Source organism: Camarhynchus parvulus, chromosome 14 (assembly GCF_901933205.1).
Source record: "Camarhynchus parvulus chromosome 14, STF_HiC, whole genome shotgun sequence".
Lineage (NCBI taxonomy): Eukaryota > Metazoa > Chordata > Aves > Passeriformes > Thraupidae > Camarhynchus > Camarhynchus parvulus.
Window position 1 is genome coordinate 9,607,598 of NC_044584.1, and position 16,890 is coordinate 9,624,487.

General features: G+C 44.0%; 1 protein-coding gene across 1 annotated transcript in view; it reads right to left on the minus strand.

The window, feature by feature from the left end:
* Window positions 1-429: 429 nt before the first annotated feature.
* Window positions 430-16,890, minus strand: part of FAM20C (FAM20C golgi associated secretory pathway kinase) — a 56,758-nt gene continuing 40,297 nt past the window's right edge. The window contains exons 4-10 of the mRNA XM_030957972.1: window positions 12,730-12,822; window positions 10,884-10,999; window positions 3,851-4,031; window positions 3,239-3,348; window positions 1,688-1,769; window positions 1,533-1,592; window positions 430-762 (exon numbers count right to left, since the gene is read on the minus strand). Coding sequence (XP_030813832.1) covers window positions 510-762; window positions 1,533-1,592; window positions 1,688-1,769; window positions 3,239-3,348; window positions 3,851-4,031; window positions 10,884-10,999; window positions 12,730-12,822 — 895 coding nt within the window. The 3' untranslated portion in view covers window positions 430-509. The remainder of the gene's footprint in view (window positions 763-1,532; window positions 1,593-1,687; window positions 1,770-3,238; window positions 3,349-3,850; window positions 4,032-10,883; window positions 11,000-12,729; window positions 12,823-16,890) is intronic.

A 16,890-nucleotide genomic window follows, 5' to 3' on the forward strand; every position in this document is an offset into this window, starting at 1 on the left:
TAAGATACAGTGGATTAGAGCACTTAAAGGGTTAACACAAAATACTAAGTGGACTGTCACCACAAATAAAGTGTGAGTCACAAAACTATGCTGTCCCTCTTAGTTAAATTTGGAAGGTAGGTCTGGGGTTTCATAGATATACCATATATAAATACAAAATATTAAGTAAAGGCCTCCTTTCTATACAAAAAGGACAGGAGGTGTTTTGCTATCAGACTGCTGTCTGTCCATGATTGAGTATTTTCTGAATCTTTTCATAATCTCTCTTCAGGAACTAATGAAAAGCATCACATTAGACTTATTTTTCTTAATGAGCTAATCCTTTGCAGAGCCTACACTTTACCTACTTTGGGAACAATTATATCTCATTTCTGAATTCACTGAATTCACAAAGTAGCATACACAGTCTTTTGCAAGACTTTATTTTTGTTTTGTTGTTGTTCTTTTGTTTCTTTTCCTTCTTTGAATCTTCTTGACTCGGCTGGTAAAAACGTAGTCTTGCCATTTCACTACCTCTCAGTGGTAACAGTGTTAACATCAGTGTTAAAGTCATTTTCCACCACGTTGTCATAGCCATCCTTCTCTATGCAGTCACTGACAGCCTTGAGCACAATCCGCAGCCGCCTGTCCATCGCCTCCAAGTGAGGCTGGTAGAGGATTGGAGCTATTTTGTCTTTTAGCAAAGATTCTTTCATCAGGAGACTGAGCTTGTACTCCTCCTTGGCTAGCAGCTGTAATCGCAGATAGGTAGATTTCCTGATTCTAAGAAAAGGAGGAAAAAAATGCAAATCAGTTATTTCCACCGCTGTTGATCTCAACAGTGCTAAAAGGCCAGAATTATAGCGATAGTGCAAGAGCCTTGTTCTGTGATCTGAAATGAGGAGAGCCAGGCACTGTCACAGTCCTAGCGAGCAGCTGGCATTGTCACCTGTCACTGCTCTTTGGGGCCCTCAGAGGTGCAGAGGTTTTGGAGCACAGATCCAAGGGGCAGTGCAGGCAGCCCCCACATCCCTCACCTGGAAAGGCACTGAGTGGAGCAGGTGCAGCATTCACAGGGCCATGTCCCTCTTGGAATGACACGTGTGACACACGTGGCACTGAGCAGGGACATGTGTGACAGCAGCAGAGGCTCCTCAGGCTCACCCTGCAGGGCTGCCCAGAGCCCCCACAGACACAGAGCTCACCCTGCAGAGCTGAAACTCTGAATGTCACCCTCTGAAAACCCTGGCCATGGGCACCGAGGAAAGCTGTTGAGAAGCATGTGAACAAGCTGGGATTTTGTCACTTGACTTCCATGGGATCTGTATTTTGTCTTAAAGCTTCTCTCCCAACATCTCACAGCCGTGTTCCTGCAAGGTCCTGATCCCACAGAGCATTGAATGTGGCAGTGCCAATGCTCAGGGCTAGCTGGGGAGGATCACTCCATCTCCTCCTCTCCACAGTGTGCAATGAAAGACTCACATGAACATTTTCAGTCCTGCTAGTGGAAACAATGGTACAAACCAGGAAACACCTCCAGAGGGAACACATACCTGCAGCACTGGTTTAAAGGCACCAAAATGGAAAGTTCATCATGGGAATATTTTCCAAACCTATTTAAAGATAAGAGCAAGAATGTAACAAAAGCTGTTTTAAAGGCTGACTTTTTTTTTCCTTTAACCCCAAAAAGATTATTAAAGGTATTTACCCTCTTCCATTATCTAAGTGGATAATAAAAGTTTCATTTCCAAACTTCTCAAAGGTTTCATAGTGATGTCGATCCATGTTACCTATGGGACAAAGAGAAGAAAAAAGACCATTCTCACTCTGGCTTGAGCCTGCAGGTCAGGGCAATGCAAAAGCCCAGTGCTCCCCAAAAACAGAGCAGAGAAAGCAGCAAACCTGCAGAGCTCATTTGCTCCTACTGTAGACACCCCAAAGTGTGTGATACTGGAAGGGTTGACAAGCCTCTGGCAGCTTTTCAAGTTCTCTGTGGCTTTTGTACTTAAGCTCTAAAAGGCCCATCAGGAGGCAAAGCCAACCTTCCCCCCTCCAGCAACCCTTCCTGGGGTACACCAAGGAACCCCCTCTCCATCCCAAGAGCATCTCAGCTGCCTGGGGAGCCTGGTCACCTGTAGGGCAGCTGTGTTCCCTGCTGGCATGGGGCCCTGCTGCTGCAGCCTGGGCTCAGCAGGGCGTGTGAAGCTGACATGGTACATTTCACATGTGTAAGGGAAGGAGAAAATGCCCTGCTTTGAGCAGGGGTGTTAAACCTGATCACTTTGTTAATACTGCATTCAGCTTTCTGAACCCCAAGCAAACATCCTGGCTTTCCCCTGGTAAGGACTTTGCCCCAGTTGCTGGCTGCCTGGGAAGCCAGAACAGCTTCATGTTTGTAAAATATGGATCAGGATGGTGCTGATCTGCACAGCTGCACAGCTCTCCCTGTGTGAGCTGCTTTTTAAGGCCAATGTGCAGAGAATTGCTGCCAAGCTATGAATTTTGTCTCCCTGGCAGGGGTCTTGAGCTACTTATAGATGCCACATATGGCTCCTGAGCTGTCACCTGGCCTCTCCTGCTGCAGCCTATTGCAGGAATCTCAGTGGGGGCAATGGCACAGGATGTGTCCATGCTGGCACGTGCCCAAGGATCAAGGATGTAGGTTGGCAACTTAGAGGTGTATTTGCTGCAGCAGGAAAAGTTTCACATGAGAATGAGAATTAGGCTTGGAATGGATCACTAGTACCTGGCTGTAAATAATTATTTTATTGAGATCAGGGTACACAAACAGAAACATTCCTGATACAATCCACAGCTGCCTCTGTGACAAAGCAATGCCTCTCTTCCCCCCCAACACTGACATTTTATAGAGAAGCAGCAGAGAACACTCCTGCAGGATGAAAACAAAGCTCCATAATGAGCAGTCCTTGCATGTGCATCCAGGAGCCATATATTACAGGGGCAAAGCACTCACTAAAGCAAACTGTGAAGCCCTTCACTGTTGTGAAGGAGACTGGCCTGACCTGCATTCATCACCACTCTGCATTTCTGAACATCTTTGTTCCTTTAATCTGCACTGATGGGAATACATAACCATGTAAATCTGCATTTTCCCATAATCATCTAGAAAAGCACATACAGTAAATGCAGCTTCAGCCACGCTTTAGCAAACTGCTGAGCTATGCAGAGCAGTGCAGAAAGAAATGGTTCTTATTCTAATTAAATGTTGCATTTAATTTTTGAAAGAGATGAAACATACCCATTAGGAAATCAAAAACTGTCATATCCATTATATCCAGAATTCTGGTCCCGCTGTCATATGGGGGTGTTTGTTTAACCTCTTCACAATAATCTGGATCAACTTCCCATCTGGAAAAGGCAATATTTTGATATTTTATGAGATATACAAAGCTTACTGAAAATGACAAAAAAATGTTATTTTGCAAAGATCTACTTTTATCATGTTCGATTGAGGGCAGGGTCAGGTAGAGGCAGCAAATTCCAGCAATGCTGGCAAGCAAGGAAGATTGTGACTGGTGAAAAAGGAAGAAAATCACAAGACTGAAAGCTATCTGCTTCAGGATTTAGGAGACTAGCTGCACCACCAGTGATATGGTGCAAACAGCTGAGACTGGTTTGGGGCTGCTGAGAGCAGTGCATCTTTATCCCTCTGACAGGACTTGGACAGGTCCCATTGCATCCTGTCCATGCCACTGGAGATACCTGTCCCATGAGGGAACTGTGCCACTGAATTTGGGCTCAGGGCCACAGACTGCAGCTCCTGGCACGTGCAGTGCCCTGTCCCCTCCCAGGGGCCAAGGACTGGGCTATTTCCCTGCCACCCTGTGCAGCTCTGCTCCCCACTACTCACTCTGCTTTCTTGCGCTTGTGGTAGGAACGCCTCCAAGGGTTTCTCCAGGTTTTCCTTTTTGCTAAGGACAAATCAGGCAGGAAAGCAGCCAGGGACCCTTCGATCTGGTCTGGTTTCCCACACAGGGCGTGCTCTGTTGAGCAGTAGTAGGAGCACTCCCCATAGAAGCAGATGTTGTTGGCTGGCAAAGAAAGGAAAAGAGCTTTAAAGCCTACCCTTAAATTAGTATTGAGAATTCATAAAAGCACTGATGTATGTAGGAGCAGAAATAAATCCAAACTCCTGTTACCACACAGTTTTCCTCCACTGAAAACATTAGAAAGACATTATTTCAGTGGCTGGGATCACAGCCTGTGCAAAGCTCTTCGTGACTATTTCCAGTCTATTTATATTCCCCAAACCTATTTTTTTTTAATCCTGTCCTTTCTCCTTTCGTTTTCCCAGACTGATACATTCCTTGGGAGCTATTTGCTACCCCAGGCTGGAACCCCAAATCCCACAGCTGAACAAGTGGCATGTACCCAAAATTAAGTCACTTCTCAAAATCTTGGCTTGTTTTTTTAAGACCAGAGAACATTTCATTCATTTCTTTCCTGGTATGAGAAGAACTGGCAGTTTTTGCAAGGAGAATTATTTACCATCCAGAGTCCCGTGGGGGTGTGCATGGAAGGTGGAAATAACACGGACATAATGCTGTCAGCACACATCTCAAACACTAATTCCTTCCTCCACACCTCACATTACTCCAACAACCACAGAAAAAGAATCTGCAGCAGGTTTTGGACCATGTGTTACCTTAAAACCTCCCCAAAACTGCCACCACATATTTCTGTACCAACAGGAACGCCCACATCTTTACAAGAGCATCCTGCCCACAGGAATTCACTGAAGGTGAGAGAGAGCAGCTCATCCCCAATGCCCACCACCACCAGACTGAACAGGAATAGGAGCACACTGCTGCTCTTGCCAGTGTGCTACAACTCTTGTGACATTGCTTTATGCACATAAAATGTCATTAGAGGAAGACTGTGCCTTTTCCCCATGGTAATGCATGAAGCTGAGAAGTCACATTGCTTCCTAATTCCCCACAAGGCCTCTAAATTCAAATATTGTTTCTGAGCTCCCCTCCCTCTGGGCAGGCTCGGTGTAAATGAGGCAGGAAGGGCTGGGAGTAGCAGGAGGTGATTTTGTGCCTGCCACAGGAAGGTAAGTGTGGGTTTGCATGGCAGTGATGCCCTGCAGCACACAGCCCTGCATGTCACTGTGACATCCCACACTCAGCAGAGCGCCCAGTGGAGATGGGCACTGCCAGGGGGAGATGGTGAGTCAGGAGGACAGGGACAACTCTGACAGGAGGGAGGGAGGAACACAGCAAGGAGCTGTGTTTGAGGAAGGAGAGGTAGGGGAACATGGAACAGCAAAAAGGTCTCGTGATGCTTTTGATTAATCAGCTGCATTATCTGGGGCGGGCTGTTACACCATGGAATTATTCTGAATAACCACACTACAAGGCTGATGTGTTGCTACTTGACAATCTGTCCCAGCTTCCCACTGATGTCCCAGCTTTCTCTGTTGATGGCCACCTGATTTGTCCATGAAGTTGTGATTCCTTTACTCTAAGACAGCCTTTTTGCATCAGCCTGCTGTGGCTGACTCACGAGGGCCACCCATCCATCCCTGCTCAGGAACAACTTACCCAAACTGTATATTTATATTTACAGGGCTGGATCATAGCAGTTAAATATATCCCAGCTAAGTCCACAAATATTTACTCTGTGGCCAAAAAGCTTGTTGTCAATTACTCAAGGAAAAGTACTTCAGGGAAGAGAAAAGGAAGAACAGAATTACAAAAGGAAGGAAGGGATCACTCAAACATATCTGTACTTCTGAGTTTGCAATTTAAGTGTTTTACCCAGCAGAATATCCTCTCTTAAAAATTGTGTTTCTGTTGATTTGAAGCTGCAGTGGGGCTTGGGATTTAATTCAGCAGTGTCAGCATCACCCCCTCATCCGTGGAGGGAGGGAACCATGCAGATTTATCTTGACTGCCTGAGATAACTTATCTTCCAGGGTTCCTATGACCCGACTTCCACCTGGCAGCAGGAAGCCAGTGCTCATTTATCTCCTCCAGGATCAGTTTTGTAAAGAGCAAAAGTCCCAGCAAACACCCCCCACGCCACCACAGCCTCTGCTGCTCACTATGTAAATCTGACCTTTCAAGAAAAAGGAGTCGTATTAAACACAGCATTTTGCTCAGTGGGAAGATAAATACTCTGTTTAACAGTTTGCTTCTGTATTCAGCTTGGGGAACAATGCAACCCTGCTCTGTATTGTCAACGAAAGCAACTGGGGCTAATCAGTAATCACACTGGTATCCAGGTAAATCTTGAGGAGAGCTGGGGGCTCTGGCAGTGCTGCTGTTTGCTGCTGCAGGGCTGTGCAGTGAGCACATGTGCTGCCTGCCACTCATCCCACTCATTCCTGCCAGCACCTCCCAGCTATTGATCCTCCACAGAGCCCCATTGCCTGCTCCAGCATCCAGGGCCCTGAGCAATGGCAAGATGTGTCCTGCCATTAAGACAGTGAACTTGCAGTAAAACCTCAAGTGTATTTCTCACTGACAAGTTACATTCAATGGTAAATCTTTTTCTGCCAGCAGTTATTCCCCCCATGGGCTCAGACCTGTGGTACCTACTCCCTGCAGGTTCAATTTCTGGGGATAGCAGAGGTGAAAGGATGCTGGATCTCAAGCTAAAGAAATTAACTGCCTTGATTGATACAGAGCAGACATCTTATTATGTCTGCCCTAGTCCTTACATGCCAGCAGTAAGATGAAGCAGCCTGAATTATCAGGGGAAACATTCATTTTTAAGGTTTCTTAAAAATGTAAGGAAAAAAAAAAGAGGCGCCAAATATAGAAAACCACAGATCTCATTTAAGACTTCAAGGTGCTGCAGCAAGGCTCTTTGAAACCTAAGTAGGTGACCCATATTCTGCACAGCAGGCTGAGGGTGAAATTCCAGCTAGAGACACAAGCCCAGTGCGTCATGGCAATCCCACGCTGAGAGCAGGGTTTGGCTTTCCAAAGCAAAAATCAGAGAGAAAGGGGAGATGAGCTCCCTGCTGGGGCACAGTCCCTCTCCTCTCACTAAACCATATGTTCCTCTCTCCAGATAAAGGTGTTTCTTGCATAAGTACACCTGCAAAGGGAGCAACAGCCAGGAATTTGTGCTCCTGCAGGTTGGGCAGGAATGGCAACAATGGCAGTGCTGGCAAAGCAGACAGGGAGGGATGTTTACACCTGCTGGAATGTCCAAGTGCTGAGCATTTCCAACATGCAAAATACTTCTTCACTACAAAGCAAAATTGTTTCCCCAAAGCACCAGAGAGACAAGAGAACCCCATGTTGCAGTGTCTGATTTTCATTATCTGAGGAGGAATGGATGTGATTCATAATGAAATGTAGGCAAAAATCATGGTCTGGTGATAGAAACTCCAACTAATTACAACAATTAAGAACCAGAGTGTCTGTGTACTCATCTGCAAATTCTCTGTGCATCCTCCTGATAGCTGAACAATAATTCTTCTCAGGAAGAAGAGGAACAAGGGGGGATACCTTGAAGCAAATTGCTCAGCAGAGCAATTCTTTTATTCAGCTTTGCATGACTGTTAATAGAGGACATTTAGCAAGCATGTGCAATTGGAGTACTGGAAAGAATCCTGAATATTTACTACAGTAATGCATGAAAAGATCTTTCATTTACCTGCTCAAAATAATAGGTCATTCAGAACTGCTATTGTATGCTGAGAGGGAAAAAAAATCCATAATCCCTTGGAATTGGTTAATATGAACAAAAACATAGTGCTTACTAGCTGTGTAACATTGATTTCTTTAAGCTGCTGCCTCAATTACTTCCAAAATGAAGGCTGACATCATTAATATGTCTCTTTTTTCCCAGCAAATTACCATTCATTTGTAAAAGTAGCAGGGCTACTGCAGTCTGCCTTGCTGCAAAGGACGTAAAATTAATTTAAATAATTACTGACCTAATTCCATTTCTCATGTTTAAGTCCAAACTGCCTGAAAGTGCACTTTTCTGCAATCTGCTTTCTCTCTGAGTGCAGCCTAATGCATCCCCTGACCTGCCTGCTCACAGCCATTGTCACTTTTCCACGGGAGCAGGGATGCTGCTGGGCACGGTGCTCTGAAGCTGCCTGTGGCTCCCTGGCCCTGATTTCTATGCCTGATGGGACAAGGGAGGTGGCCCAGGAGTGGAAATGCAGGGAGGTTTCTTCCAACACATCCCCACGCAGGTCTGGGGGATAACAAAGTGCTCCTGGTGGGATCCTTGGGGTGCCCTGAGCAGGGCCAGGAGCTGGACTCACTGTGCCTGATGGGCCCCCTCCAACTCAGTGAATTCCATGGTCCTGTGATTGATTAATATCATCAATAATCACCCTCTGAGGGTGCAACCCATGGGCTCCCAGCCCGAGGGGAACATCTTCCTATAAAATCAATTTCACTCAGCGCTCGTTTAATTTTAAGAGCCGTGGATGTGTGCATGGAGAGGGATATTCTGCCAGCAGGCATCAAGTGTCCCCATGGCCATTAATTGTCACTGAGCACTGCTGGGGATGGAGCTGCAGTGACAGAGCCACCTGAAAGGGAGTCCCAGAGGGTCCTCTGCAGGCCAGTGTTGGTGCACAGCATGGTTTGGGCATGTACCCAGAGGTCTCACCTCAATTTCTCACCTTTGGAGGCAGTTCTCCCTCCAAACCAACAGCCTCAGCTGCCCTTCATCTGCCAGAGGGCAAGTCAGCCCCTGAGCCTTCCTCAGGCTCCCTGTTCCCTCCTCATCCTCACCCCCCAGACCACGAGTCTCACCCCAGCACCTCCCTCTTCCTTCCCTGCTGCCTGAGCTGCCTGCTGGGCTTCTGGAAGCTGTTTCTAAAAGCTTAATTTAGGACCTTTGTTATTTTTTCATTAAGCATTAATTAATGCCTGCCTTTTAAGGTCAGTATGAAATACAAGACAGAGGTTGGGCATATGTTAATGAGAATCTGACTAATTAAGCTGGGGACTTGTAGGGAAGAACTCTGACAAGTAACCAACATGGTTTAACCAAAGTACATTGATGCAGGAAATGTAAAATGGAAAGAAAAATTAATTGCTTGAGCATTTTATTCTCCAGAAAAGCCTGATTCATAGTTAATCAAATATTTTAATTGAATTTATCTGAGACCTCTAAATAAATTTGAATAAAGGATTATGCTTGGATGTCTGGAATTTCATAATGGCAAGATAAAGATCTTCATCCAAACTGGCAGCCTTAACTCTATATTGCCCTGCTCTGGCTGCTGTAAGCTGCTCAGTACTTGAGAACAGTTTTGTAATTCTCAGAAATCATTCAAGTTCATCCCTAAGTCTTGAAATATAACCTAGGAACACTAAAAATCAAGCAAACCTATTTATCCACGCCTTACTTGCCAAAATAGGAATAAAATGGCTTATGTTTAAAGTGAGCCAAAGCACCTCATGTACCGTCAAAAGATTTTTTTTTGCCATTTTTTGTATGCATTCACCTACAAAAATCAAGCCAAAACCAAAAAGGATTACAGAGAAAAAAAGATGGAGAGAAAGCAACTAAGGCAAATGCAGAAATGTGTGTCCACCAGGTTTGGTGATCATGTATTGCCACTGTAACTGCATGTAAATTGGACTGCTCATAATACTGGGTAGAATGAAACCTTCTGCAATTTTGTAATGTAATTTACAAGTGAAGTTCCTGGAATAAATAGCTGTCTGCTCAACTGTGTCCTGCCGAGCTGAACATAAATATGAAGCTAAAAATAACAGCCGTAATAATGACTTTATTGGGGATCAGAAAAGTGTGATAAACATTTTAAGAGCAAAAGCTCAGCAATGATAGGGCCCTGGCTTCTAGCTAACAGCAACAAATTACAGTTACATTGGGAGAAACTGTAATTAAGTCTTTGGATCTCGACTTTAGGGATCTGGGATAAACAGCTTCTGGCCAATCACACACAGAGCAAGGGAGAGATCTCCAGAGGTTTCTGCTCCAGATTGCCTCTTACACAAGTCACAGCCTCAGATCAGCAAAGCACACTTGCACACAGCTCAAACAATATGAATGCAACTACTGGAACATGGCACTGTGCTTTAAATTGAACCTAAAACCTATAAATTCTATATCTAAGAACAAACTTAAACATTTCTGTGCCTTAACTCAGAGTCTTAATTTCTCCATCTCAGCATCCCAGATGTTAAATAAGAGATGCTACCACTTTTGTCCATTTTTCCCTATTCCAGTTGTATATTGTGGTGAGCAGGATAGGGTTTTATCCTGTGCTTGTAGAATTCCCACCCTGTGGAGCTCCATCCTTGACTAGGTCCATAAAATGTTGTGAAAGGCTGAGGAGTGAGTGGTATCAGCTTCTGGGTCAGCCCTTGAAGCAGGAGTGAGGACTGGGAACAATTCAGGTCACTTCTAGCCCCACAGAGAATTTGAGCTGGAAGCAGGATATATTACATATCTATTTCCTGGTTTTTTTGTCCAAACTCCTGTTGTAATAAAACCTGAATGGCTCTGAGAAATTAGGTTTGATACTCCAGTCAAACCCACAAATAAATGCATTTGACCAACAGAAGTGACAGATCACATTGCAGTGGGAAAAAAAAAAAGCCTGAATAACTAATGGGCTGGGTAATAAGGGTTTGGATAAACTGAGAACACCAGAAAAAAATTGCATTAGAAACTGTTCTACATGAAACATTTTTTGAATACACTTTGGTGAACATAAAAGCCTCTCTCTGCAGATAATTTGTCAAGGGGAAAAGGCACTCAAAACAATAAAGTCTTCTTTGTAAGCCATGTCTCCACATTTATTTTTATTCAAAGCTCTAGAAGACAGTTTTATTAGAAATATCTGAGCAATTAAGCAATCTACACATCGTTTCCTTAAGTATGTGTTCAGCGGGATAGAGAGAAGAGAGAGTTATTTCCAGGACTACCTGGTGAGATGAAAAATGTTCTCCACAGCTTCTTGTCACGAGTAACATCTCGTATTTCCCTCGTCATGTTCACCAGCCTGCCTGCCACCGGGGGCACGCGCCGGAAATCCAGGATCCTGCAAGAGCCAGAGGAGACGTGGGTTATGGAAAGGATTAAAGCGTAATGAGAGTTACAGGTTTTAGGAAGCTTCATTACACTCTGAAGGCACATTTATCTGTGGGCTTTAAGGAGTATAAAGCCCATCACTTTAAACTGGATAATTCCTCATGTTATGTATTATAGAATATGTCCTGAATATGATGAGCTCTGCATTGCCTATGTGGTATGGAGTAAAATACAAGAAAAGTATGGAGGGCATTGTTCCTTGATAAAAATGAAGATACATATGATTCCAAAGACCAGAGACAGCAAAAATTTATTTTTTCACTTTGTGCTACTTCATGATTGTTATGACATGCATTTTGCTCACCAGTTTTTAAGTGAGTTGGGGAATGGGATTTCAGCCTCTTTCCTCCATAAACACCATGTAATTCTTTTTCTGACAGCCTTAGTATGTGTTTGATTTATTTCCTTCTGCTCCTCTCTGTTTTAATACCCTTATACCAACCTAAACAATCTCCCTGAGACCAAAAATCTTCCCACAGGCAAAGGCTGGGAGAAGAGCCTCTCCCTACCCCAAACTCCCCCGCATTCATAGATCATAAAACCTCCCTGTGAAGCACTGCTATTAGATACAGTAAAAGAGCAAAGACCCCATACAAAGTCTCCCCATAGGCAGGATTTTTATATCCACTGTCTGCTGTTCAGATTTCCTTCATTGGGTAGCAACTGCTTTTCCTGCTTAGTGTGTGGATATTTAACACACCCCCAGTAGGAACTCCACTGATGTTTTTTTCTACAGCACCATCTGCTTAAAACGGCAATATAAAATATAAAGCAGAAGGGATCAACACCAAGGTCAACAACAATGAAATAGAAAAGATCCTTGAAGGATCTGACTAGGATTGGCTCTTACTGGAAAACCTACCCTGTGCCACCCACTGACATGCTCCCATACCCCAGCCATCATTCCAGAACGCAGCAATGCTACACAAACCCCCAAATAATTTGTGGCCCCAAAGCTTTGCACTTTTGAAAGGATGTTTCTTAGCCTTTCACAGTGTGAAAGATGCTTCAGTGAAATGCCATTGTCTCCAGACATACTGTTAATCACTAAATAGCAATTCCCACCCCTCATCTGGGCAGACAGGGAGGGCTGCAGTCTTGGGGTATCACCATGCCCTGCCCTGACTCTGGAGGGGGGACATTTTCAGCCACAGGAGCATGAGATGACCACCACTGCCCTCTCCTTCCCACTAGTTTGTGGCATAAATATGCTCCTGACGTGGGACAGTGCCAGCTTTTTGCAGTGAATCCAGAACTCCCTTCCATCTCAAGGACTTCTCTCTGAACACACCATTCCCCTTGGCTCCTTTGGATCTCTGTGCCCTGGAGCTAATTGGGGTGAGCCAGGCTCCTGTCACGCTGACGTGACACATTCCCTGGGAGATGGGCCCTCTCCATATGTACTGCAAGATCACAAGGGAAATTAATGTCTCAGCTTCTCTTCAATATAAATTCTCTTTCTTTTTGAGAATTACTTATTGCCAGGTTTCTCATTCCCAGAGTAAGTCGCATTTCCTAATTATTAACTTGCTCTTTCATCATCTGCCATTTCATTTATTCATGGCATTTGCCCACCTTTGTTCCACTTTCCCCTCTTAAAAGTAATTCCGTTTCAGGAATGGCCAAGTGCAGCAACTTATCACAATATTTCCCCTTTTAATGTAAATCTGTTCCACTTGCCTGTCGAGATGAAATGCTGCTATTTCTGCATTATGTCTCTCATAGTCTGAGAAGTAAAAAAAGTCAGGCGGGGTTTCTTGTTCTCTGGTCTGCCTGCAAAGGAAAACAAGGGAAGTGTTTTAATGAAGGGTTAGCATTCCTAAGGAGCAGTGCTCAGTCACCAACATGCTGTTCAGGGGTTCAGTGTTGTTTGCTTAATGGAAGACCTTTAAATACCTCATTTGTGCATTATTTGCCATGCAGCCTTCATTTAATCTTCTTTTTTGAGCTACTCTAACAAAAAATGGGAATTCAAGACTTGTGCAGGCAGTGTGCTGTCACAAAGCTGTTCCACTCAAAACTCTCGCTCTATTTAACAAGATCTGTTTTATCACTCTCAAACATTTCATTAGCGATAGCGGTGAAGACAATGTCATTTCATTAAATTATCATTAACTGTAATTATGAAATTTCCAAAAGTAATAACATTTTTCTTTCGTCTTTGGCAGCCATGCAGCTCCCATCTAGAATATGCCTCTCCCTTTGTATTACTTAGAGCCAAAAGTGACATGTTTTTCTCATTTCAGAAGGAACAGGATCGTTGCAGTTTGATGGCCACAACACTTGTCATGTTTCAAAGAACATTAGCAAGAGTGTTCTTGAGAGAAGATGAAGAATTTGTTGCTTCTTCAGTTTAAGAACCAATAAAAAATGTCAGTCTGATAGGAAGGCTGGAAATAGGAAGGCTAAAGCTTCCACACCACAGTACATGGAAAATACAAAGCTCTGTGTAAGAGGAGCAAAATCTCTGTCTCACTTCAAGCACCTTCCAGTCCTTTTGGGTGGAGCACAGCTCAAGCAGCTGACCAATGCAACATCTGGGTCCCACCTCAACATGTTTTGAAATCCCCAGAGGGAGATAAGCGCAGCAAAGTTGCCTGCAGAGCATCTGCAAGGAGGGACAGCTCTCCAGAAGAGGAAAACAAAGCTCTTTCCCATTCCCTGCTGCCCCAGGTGGCCCAGCTGACAGCTCATGCATCACTCGTGCTGCCTGCTGGAAAATAAAATACAACTCCTGCATGGGGACCTTGGTGCATGGGAGGCTTTGGGATCCTGCTGGTGCAGAGCCCAAACCTCCCCTGAAGTCCTAATTTTGGGGTTGTTGGAGATCTGAAGCCGTGTTTAGCCACCACTGTGACTACCAGAACTGCTGTCTGCCCACAAACCCACCTGGGGCTCTCCAAGCTGCTGGAGAAACCAGATAAGTCCCGTGGTTTTTGGCTGTATGAAGACTTTGCTGTGCACCCAGCAAGGTTTGAAAACCTGATATCCTCTCTCAGATATTCCTTTTTATTATATTAACATCTTGGCAAGGTACTCTATCTTCCCCTAAATGATGAACAACATCAAGGTACTTGTGTCCAACAGAACTCAAGGTCAGAGTGACCTTAAACACCCCAGTGATGCTCTGGCAAAATGGCACTGACCATTGTCACAGCAGTGGTCATGGAGGTGGCCAACACTTGGCACAAGTCCTGCCAGGGAGCTGCTGTGGCCACAAAGGGTTCACAAGGACACAAGTTAAAAGCGAGCCTGGCATAAAAAAAAAATTGTATTTTGCTTTGTCTCCATAAGAAATGCAAAAGGGGAAGGAGCACACCCACAAAGCGTAATAGGGGAGAGCAGAACCTCTTGCTAAGCAGTCAAGACAAGAGTTGGGAGAGCTGCAAGCTCATTGTGCATATTCCCTTTAAAATGAAGGAAATGATCCCTGAATATTAATTCAAAGAAAAAAGATTAACTTATTTCTGCTGGCCATAAAATCATATATTTGTGTGTAACCTTCCCTCCTCTCCAGATTTTAAAAGGGTTGACTTCTTCAACAAATCCTCACCTCAGAAATTTTACACACATCAAGCATGGCAGACAAGGTGCAGAAAATATTACTAATTAGCTAATCGATGCCATCTGCTTTTTATCTCCTGGACACTTCAGAAGAAACCATGGCTGTTCCTTTATGAGAAAATCTTGCTGCAGAAAAAGAGACTGAGCTGAGGGCTGGATTTCAGCCTTGCAAGCCCAGCCCTGCCCCAGCCCAGCCCCTGCTCCCTGTGCTCTCTGCCACCCCCTGCAAGGGCTGAGGATATTTTCCATTAGGGACTAAGTACAGCTGTCCTGCAGGCTCAGGCTTGTTTGTACATATTTTCCTGCTGTCATAATGTATTATTAAGTGGCAGCACACCCTCCTAAGGAAATAATGAAAATGATTGCCCTAAAACCTTCAAAAATGGGCACCAAATCCACATTACAGTCTAGACAATAGAAGTACAAGTATTTTTTGAACCTGATGGCACATCATGAAGCAAACTCCCAAGTTTCTTCAGTGCTTAAGTTGCTTCCCTCTATAAAAAGCCACTTTTCACATCATCCATGCCCATGTCCAACACATGGTACCCAGTACTCTGCCTCTTGAAAATACCATGTTATGTAGAAAGTAGACTGGAAGGGGGATTTACCAGCCCCTTAAGATGCTTTACATTCCTTATATTCCTCTGCAGAGCTCTCCAGAACTAAGATGTAGCAGATCGAAACATGAAACCCTTTCCTGAAACAACCTTGAAATATCCTTTGTGCTGACTTACTCCAATCTTCCACGGATATAACAGAAACCTGGTTTCTTGGATCTAATATTAACTAGGCAGGTTTTTACTCAAGCAGACATTTATTTTTAATTTGATGTCTGCAGCAGTACCTGAAGAGGTTCCTTGGGAATTCCCCAGGCAGAGCAAGCTGCCACACCACCAGCAAACACTCATGTGTGTGGATTGTAGCCCAAGAAACTCAACTGAACTCACAAAGCCACGAGTGTGACAGAGCTCTGAACCAATGCCATTAACAGACTGATATGAGAATGGCTTCAAGTGTCAAAGGGCACCCACACCATAATCTAGAATGTTTACTTTATCCAACTGCATTGATATATAAATGTATTTTATCCATGTTAAAAATTGCCTTTTTTTTTAATTGTGCACAATCTAACGAAGTCTGGGTTATGCTAATTCTAATGATTTATTCTGATGTAAAAATATAGAGAGGTGGAAGATTAAACTTCTCTCAGCAAGTCCAGTCAGTTAGATCATGGTAACAAGCCTTCAGCCCCTAAGTGACAGGCTGGGAAAGGGGAATGAACTCCCAGACCCTTCCAGGTCAAGTAAAACATCTTTTAAAACAACACTGGAACTGATCCACACCAATGCATGTTTTAAATCAGAATTGCATTTTAAAAGGGAAAAAACCCCACCCTTACATACAAGTTAGTTTGATTTTGTTATCTGATGGTTATTGGAGGTTACTGTCTAATAAAATGACACTTATAATGAGATACTTGAGCAAAGAGACCACCACAACTTCTGAGGGACAATGAATTTCATTCTGAGCCCCTCAGCGCCAGCAGTGCCATCCCACCCTGAGCAGGGACAGGTTCTGCACAGGTTGCAGACGGTGGGGGAGGATTTCTGGCAGCAGCTCTTATTTTGCAAACAGTTGGAATCTAGTGATCCTCTCTTTGGAGAAGGATTTGGCAGATATTTATAACGGCAGGCTGGAAAGCTCTGGAGGAGAGACAGATGGAGGTCTGTTGATACTGCACACAGTTAAAAATTACACGGTGGCACCAGCCCAATTACAGCATGAGGAAAAGACAAATCAGCATGGGAACACGTGTAGGGAAGAAGGAAGAACTAAGGGGAATCAAAGCCCATGAAGATTTTCCCACCACGACACAACTCAGAAAACACATAGGAAGCAAAGAATGATTTTAAACAGGACAGGGACATGTTTGTGTTGACACAAGACAAGATGCAACTGTGATCTGATCTGGTGGCTATAGAAGTGAGTCATGCTTACAAACACAAGAGAGAAAGCTGCTCTGATAAATGAACAGTCATGAATAAATCTGGTGAGTCAGCTCCTTTCTAGCTATGGTTGGGACCTGGTTTGGTGTTCGGTAGTATTTGGATAAATTTATGTTCAGAAATAATCATAAAGTCTCAAACTTCTCTCCAATATTTCTGTAAACTTTTTTTCTTTTTTTTTTTTTTTTTTTTTTTTTTTTTTTTTGCCAATTACTTGGTCCCCCATCCTCAACATTTATAACTTCTCAGGAGTTTTCTTTTTGCTGTT